This window comes from Camponotus vicinus, unplaced genomic scaffold (assembly GCF_025532165.1).
Source record: "Camponotus vicinus isolate PSW18456_S1 unplaced genomic scaffold, iyCamVici1.0 SCAF_3, whole genome shotgun sequence".
Lineage (NCBI taxonomy): Eukaryota > Metazoa > Arthropoda > Insecta > Hymenoptera > Formicidae > Camponotus > Camponotus vicinus.
Window position 1 is genome coordinate 19,235,715 of NW_028141967.1, and position 8,194 is coordinate 19,243,908.

At 29.6% G+C, this 8,194-nt stretch overlaps 2 protein-coding genes across 2 annotated transcripts; one reads left to right on the forward strand and one right to left on the reverse strand.

Moving 5' to 3' along the window:
• The first annotated feature begins 997 nt into the window (after positions 1-997).
• On the forward strand, positions 998-2,769 carry LOC145969308 (uncharacterized). Its single transcript, XM_083095318.1, is given in 7 exon segments — positions 998-1,022; positions 1,025-1,137; positions 1,848-1,924; positions 1,926-1,970; positions 1,972-2,048; positions 2,155-2,333; positions 2,425-2,769. Coding segments are annotated over 6 exon segments (513 nt in total). The 3' UTR covers positions 2,331-2,333; positions 2,425-2,769.
• Positions 2,770-2,829: 60 nt separating this feature from the next.
• On the reverse strand, positions 2,830-7,382 carry L(3)05822 (SH3 domain-containing lethal (3) 05822). Its single transcript, XM_083095314.1, has 6 exons — positions 7,270-7,382; positions 6,636-6,714; positions 6,390-6,519; positions 5,251-6,015; positions 4,898-5,164; positions 2,830-4,819 (listed from the first exon to the last, which is right to left on the reverse strand). The coding sequence occupies exons 1-6, from the start codon at positions 7,289-7,291 to the stop codon at positions 4,700-4,702; spliced, it is 1,383 nt and encodes a 460-aa protein (XP_082951440.1). The 5' UTR covers positions 7,292-7,382; the 3' UTR covers positions 2,830-4,699.
• Between the last annotated feature and the right edge of the window lie 812 nt (positions 7,383-8,194).

Here is an 8,194-nt window from a genome sequence, read left to right on the forward strand (position 1 = left end):
TATACAGTCAAATATATATATATATATATATTTTAAGCTTATTATTCGTATCAGAAGGTATCTAGTAATTGATAATTAATCACATTCTCGTTTGATAATCTGATTCATTATAAACTATTTTTTTAGTAACTGAGTTAAATGAATTTAGCTAATCACAATCTTATTTTCATCAAATACAGTAATAGTAGATATATATACATAACATGTTAATGCACTCTGAACAATGTATAAATAAGCAATACAAGTGCTTATTTAAAATGTTAATCAGAACGCTACGTTACATTATGATAATTGACAGTAAATGCTTTACAGCTTCTAATTAAAAAGAATCAATTGTTAGTCATACCTTTGCTATAGGATAGATAATACTTTTTCAAGTATAGTATCAGATTAGATTTGAATTTAAAGTTCTCGATTAGGATCAAATGTTATATGTTTAATACAAAATGATATTACTACGTAATAGAAATATTTAAACGTTGATATTCGAATAAGCTGTCGTAATCGGTGAATTCTAATGAGCCTATCCTCTATATATACCTTCGGGTAAGCAAATATATCATAACATTAAATATTTGTTTTTCTGTCCTATATATGCTTGAAAACATGATATTTAAATGTTACAACAAACAATGCAAAGAAAACGAAAAATAAACTATTTTATTATTTCTTTTTTATTACGAATATTGAATTATTTATATATAAATGTGTTTTTATAATGTTTTAATTTTCAGCATCGTTTCAACATGTCCTTGCCTATAACAGTTTTAGATTTTATTCGTAATTTTACTCAATTCGATTTAAAAATTAAATGGCCCTGTGAAATATGTTTTTACTGGCTGTCATGGCAGCCATTTGTCAGATTTATCCATTTCTTGCTTCGCTATATAACACCATTTATTATAATATTTGGTAAGGAATGTTCCTGTGCATAATCGTTTTCATATAAAGTAACTCACTTCGTATAGGTATATTGTTAAATACTGTATCTTTTAATATGTTAAGCATACCAGTGCTATGTGACTACAATTGTCACTTTATCTAAGCGTGCTCGCTATATCGGACAATGGAGTATTAATCAATTACGTTGTCAACATCGTAAAATCATATTTGACATTCGTTAATGATCTTTTTATGGTAAATATTGGCGCCCATTTTACGTTATTAAGAGGGTGGGTACAATAATTAAAATATCAAAATTCTAATTATTTTTTTAAGTAAATGATTTCTTGAACATTTTTTGATATATAAAATAATTTTTGAATATATCTAAATATGTAAAAAATATTTAACACAAAAAAGTGCTCTGCTAAAGGCTTTGAAACAATTGTGTTTTTCAATGCTATATTTATATATACATATGTATCTTTTTTTTAGAATCTATTATTTTTTTATTCCGTTGAGAAATAAACTATAGGATTTGATCGTGATTCGATTTAAAAGAAAGAAGAAAATGTAAATTTATCAGAGATTACAAAAGATTAAAATTCACAACAAACAAAATTGCCAAAAAATTGATTTCATATGAAAAGCGATCAAAATATAATTAAATATATGAGAAACAAAATAAACAAAAATTATTTGAATATTAATTCTGTTGAGAAACAGGAATATAAAAATAAATAATTTTGTGCTATATGATATTTCGTAATTGTATACGTCCCTTTGTTCGATTCTCTCCTATTACAAAAAAGTTATCGATTAAATCTTTATTTTAATTTAGTCGATTCTTAATTCTTCATATACGCATAAATTAAATAATTATAGCATATTAAAGAAAAATATTTATTGAACAGAAGAATTAAACAGGTATAGTTGTATAGTATTCAGGATAATATTTTTTTCAGAACAGTAGATTCTTATGTGACACGAGTTCAAGGAGCAAGGAGCTTTTCCAATTTATTTCGACTTGATTGATCGTTGTTTTTCACAGGGACAATCCCAATGTTTCCATTTGAAGCTCGCGGTCGCGAATTGTTCCGCAGTTATAATTATTACAATTTTAATTTGCATAAGCTTTATAATATCCTTAACAAAGTTGTACTCTGGTAGTAAAGTGTATTCCCATAATTGTATTATTTTTTTATCATTTGCAATTCAGTTACATTATTATTGTTATGTGTTATTATTTCTCTAATGAATTATAAATTATAGGATATGAGACTGACAGCATTTTCGTATGTGTACCATGTCAGGAGAAAATAAAATTATGGGGCAACGCTATGTACTTTTACGCCCTGTTTGCATGGTTACCGTTGCTTTTTATATCCATCGGTAACTTGTTATTGATTATTCATATAGAAAGTCTTATAAAATTTATAACGAATTAACTCGTAAGTCATCATCGTGATTATTATGATGTATGTACAATGTTATGACAAGAAATTAAAAAATTTTGTAATCAATTTCTTTTTTATCTTACAGGAAAGTTCCGTAATGACATAACGCAAACATTGAAAACTATACGAATTTACACTTGTCATAAGAATATTTTAAAATGTAACACATGGAATAATTGTCATAAACATTTAGTGATGGTCAATCATTTAGTACATTGTTGGAGCTATTATGTGAAATAAACAATTTATCAATGATAATATTATACGAAATAATACCAACGAAAGAAATAGCAATATTATTAGTTATAAAAATAAAATATATTTTACAAAAAGAAACTCTCTCTTCAAGAAAAATGTTACATACCGCTTATACTTCTCTTGTTACAAAAAAATCATATATTCAACTCGAAATTCACAAATAATCATTTTCTTACACGTCCATATTTTCTTAATTAATTCTGGGATTTATTCAGATAGAGATACAGGAAAATTTATTTTTTTTCTTTAGTTTATTTTGCATATATGTATGTGAAATGTTTACATATTAAACATTGCAAAATATCACGTTGCACATTAGGTATTCCTTGCACACAAAACAGCGTAATTTTTAAAAATTAGCATTTTAATTACATGATAAAATTTGTATTACACTTTAAATATAACTATCAATTTTCCTATTATCACTTGCTATTATCTTTCCTAATCTCATCTTATAAACTAAGATTCTGGTCCCAATGCAGACCTTTGATGTAACTAGAATATCGTGCTAATACTGTGCTAATGAGAATTTCTTGAGTAAATTAATATATATATAATTAAGATTTATTTTTTTATTTTTTTCGGTAGGATATAGAGCTTTAACAATTTTGATTTTCTTCTTTATAAAATTTAGTCAACGACTTAACAAATTTCTGCATATAATGAAAAATTCTAATATTTAATGTACCTACCGATCAATTTTTGTTAAGCGTAATTACACAATTCACATATATTTATAATTAAATATACATACATAAAAAGTTTACTCATCTTAAAAGTAGGGCAAATGAATAATTATCTAAAGCTATGTGTCCTTATCTCCCATTATGCACTCATGTAATACATATTAATAAGTGTATTATCAATTACGTTTCATTGGTAACTCAACTGAAATAAGTTCTAAATTAATTCAAAATATGGTAAATGTGACAGTATAAATATAAAACATATTTATTTGTACAGGGATGTATAATCATTTTCTTCATTTATAATTTATTCTTATAAGAAAATTTATATATATAGAGCGCATAACTAGGAAGATATATAGAATAATTTTCTATCTTTACAGATGTATTAAATTCAAATAATATGTACAACACAAAAGTTATAACTCTGTATTTATGTGCTAAATTTCACTAAAATATATTCTAGAATATAATATTCTATTTAAATTAATTTTAATAAAGTATATTATTTTTCATTTGGTTATTTATAAAACTGACTATCAAAAATGAACTTTTTAATTAACACACTGGAAGCAAACACTTAAACTAAAATCGATTTGCAATCATTTATAAACTTTAGCGGATCAGTTATTTTATGCCTTATATGAAATTAATGTTTAAATTGATTAATGACAAAAAATGATTATTCTTTGTATGTATTAAAAAATAAGCTTTTAAATATATTATTGTAAAGATGTCTTTGTAAGTAAAAAATTCTCCGAAAATAGATTTTGAAATATTTAAAATGAATTTTTGAAAACCAGATGTACAATATAAAGAAAATTTGAAACGATTTCGGACAAAATATGTGTGTAATAAGAAAATAAAAAAATAGATGTTTTTGCTTTTTTTTGTATAATTAAAGAAATATAAGGCATATATAAAATATTTGGTGAAAATTCTCTCAACCATGTAGATTCATATAATTCATATTTTAAAAATAACAAATAGGGAAACTTTATACATGATTTGCTACAATAGCAATTTTTATAAAATATTGCAAACAATATAAAGTGCAAAATTTTTAGAAAGATTAAATAAATTGTACATTTTATCAATAACATCGTAAGAAATGTTATCTTCAGATTTCTAAAGATAATATATTGCGATTATACTTTCAAAGACTAATGTTATTAGAACACGACAATAAAAATCGTATGTGTAATTCAGTCTTTCCATTGATAAAGTTTTCTAAAATTTGAATTTTTTTTTAATTTGTACACGATCATAAAAAATTCATTTTTATATACTTCCCTTTTTCCACTATTCTTAATATTGATTTATAAAGATACAATTGATAATTCTAAATGTTTGCAATACGAAGATTTCCAGAACAATAATTTGTTAATATTTTAATATAAAATATTGAGAAAATATTTAGATATTATGCGGAAGTCTATTAACATAATTTGCTGGAAATTGCCCCTTTCTACCATTGTACTCACCATATAACCAATCCTCTGATATCCTCGATATGACTGTAACTTTTGCTCCCTCCTGTAACATATTAGACATATATATTAGTAATACAATTGAATCTTTTCATTTAATTTTTTTTATGCAAAATTTTCATACTTCAAATGACAAGTCGTCACTGGTTTCTCCTAGAAAAGTATAAAGTGCTGTAACTATGTTATCCGGTAAGCCTGGTAGAGGTATTTTAATGTCAATGAAATTAAATGGAAAGATTCCTTGACGATTTCCTATTCTTCCCTCCAACCAATCATTGTTGACTTTTTTTATCAGTTGCACAATATCGCCCTTTTCTAAAGCTAAGTCATCTGGATGTGTTGCTGGGAAGTCATACAGTGCAATACCATAAGGTTTATTTCTGGATTCTCCCTGTAAATTATACTTGTCATTGACAAACACGATTTGTTCTCTTAAATACACACTATTTAGCTTCAAATTTATAATAGAATACTTACGCCACGCTCGCCATTTAATTCTGCCAAATAATCCGCAGGTGGTGCTGGTGGTGGAATTGTAGGCATGGGTGGCGATGGACTATTATTTTCTTCATAATCATCAGGCCAGGTGTTAGAAAAATCTATCGTCAATGATTTATTCACCATACTGTTATTTGAAACTTTAAAATCGGTACATGCTTCCTTAGGTATTGGTTCGAGCTTCTTAAATGGTATCCTTGGTGCTGGAGGCTTAGGAGGTTTTACTCGAATTATCGTAGGCATCGATGTGACAAGAGGTTTAGAAGCAATCAAATTGGAAGGCATATTATTCGCTATACAATTGTTGGAATTTAAAGAAAAGAGGCATGTGCCACCAGCGCTTTGAGGCACACTTGAACATGTTTCTTCCAGAAGTCCAAATGGATCTTGCATTGTTGTCTTAGTTTGCCATGGATCATTTTGCGTTATTTTTTTGGTGGATATACCAAAAAAATCAAAATCATCTTCAAAGGCACTTTCCGTTTGCGATGTGTTGCCACTACTCGTGAACACAGATGGATTGGAATTTCCATCACTACCAAAACTGTCGATGCTGACTCCATCACTGGAACGAGTTGTAAATGTTGGTGATCCAGGTGGACTAAGATCTATCAAAGATACCGCTGCCATAGAGTTTGTAAATTGTAATGTCGGATTCTGTAATTGATTGGTAGGACGTGACAAAAAAGGATTTTCTTGCTTCTTTCGTCCAAAGAAATTAGTCAGCAGTTCTGTTGGTCTGGCCTAATGTGCATAAAATAAAAAATATGTATAAGATTTAAATAATTGAATTTGTTAATTTAATATATATTGTATGCAGCAAATAAATTGAACAAGTAATAAATTAACAAATAAATTGAACTGCCACATACAATATAGACTACAATTTAAACAGAAATACTTCTGAGCATGCTTTTACTTGTTACTTGCTTTTATTTTTATTTAAAACAAATTGTAGATACTTCTTACAATATATTCTTCAGTATTACTATACTGCTATATAAGAGAAGCATATGTTTTATCGATACATACTGTTTCTCAAAAAATACTTCCGCACAATGACAATAGATAGATTATGTAAGGAACTATACGCAAATTTTATAAATCACAATTCTTACCGGCTTTCTTAATTTCTGATCCTTTTGATACTGTATATGATTCTGATTAAATTTCGGAGGTGGCGGCCGAGGAGGTGGCTTTTTCTTTTCTATGGGTTGCGTCATCAAGCTGCCTCCAAAAATGTCATTACTAGAAGCATAACAAGGATACACAACGTCATTGTAAAGAACGACAGTGGGAATTTACAATAGAACTTGTCAGTTACCTGACGATTTTCGGAATTATACGGATGATGAGGAACATACCTGCTGCTCCAGATCGGATCTCTCTGCGTCGTACTTTGGCCAGGAGGACGAGGCGCCGCGCGCGTTGGTATTCGCATCTCTGAAAGCGACGACAACCTCAGATCAGATCAAACGACGCAACTCGCGATCCGTTCCTCGCACCCGCTGGTACGCACGCACGCGCGCACACACACACACACGCACGCACACGCACGCAGAACTCGTGCGCGACCTCCGATACTGTGAAAAATCCTCCAAAACAAAGCGCACGCTGTGACAGATGCCACGATATACGTCGTCGTGAATGCGATCTCGCGTCGCAGTCGCTGTCGATGCGTGATGTACGCCCACTACACGTCGAGGCGGCTTATCGCGACGCAGATAAACGGGACGCGAAGCGTGCCTCTTATCACGTCCGCTGATAATCGCGGGGGAAAATTCGCGAAATCACACACGGAGAAATCGCGAGTTCGACGCGCTCGTCGTGACAGCACGCTCGATCATTAACGGCGACAGACGACCAAATGCACATATGACACGCGTCATCATTCCGGATTTCCGCAACGGAAACGCCCACGACTCGCAACTCGCAACCAAGATCGCAAACGGAAACGCGACCGCGGCACACTAACAATTCGTTGCATTCATCACTCACCTGTTCTCACGTTCGCGGCCATTTTTCACTCGTCGCGGCTCGCTGCGCCAACCGACGTCACTTTAGATTATGACAGCGCAAATTTCAAACTTCAAGTCGCTTTTGAATTTATTATTCGTTATGGATTCGATGCTATAACGTAGTGTGTTAATTGATCGGTCGTCGATACCGTTGTATGTTTATACCGTTATATGTATTCCGTCTCTTTGATATTTAAAATTATCGATTATGTTGTCTCTTTAATTCTATTCGACATGATGGAAAGAGAATTCTATGAAAAAGTTTGAGTAAGTAACAAAAATGATCGTTTTCGAGATAAACTGTGTTTCGATATGTATTATTTTAGATATTAAATTCTTCGAGATTTAAATCTTTTCTTCTAGACTCTTTCAATACTTATATAATTTCTTTATCCTATTTATCTTCTTAAAGATTTAAATCTTTTTCTCTTATTTTTTAAAGATAATTTATGATCATTATGAAATCCATATATCTTGCAAGTTCTTTATCGAGTTACATAAGTCGATAATGCGAAAAATTGTGTAATGCGTGATTTTTTTCTTTGTTATAACTGAAGAAGGTAAAACAAATCCTTGGTGAAAGATAAAATTAACGTTAAATTACTCTGTACTTATCTCTAGTTGTATAATAAATTTGGAGCATCTTATCTAAAATGCAATTATCAAAAATAATAAATTATGAATATTATATATCAAGGAATTTATATAAATTATAAGATAAACGACGTGCGCATCATGTTTACATGTGGATGTTTGATTTTTAAATTCCATTTTATATTTTTAGCTTATTTGTTTATTTTAAATTAAAAGATTCAACTCTTTCAAAAAAATAAAATATCGAAAATTCGCATGTGTGATAATTCGCCGTAAATTGGCCACTGAACAAAATAGAAAATACAATGGTC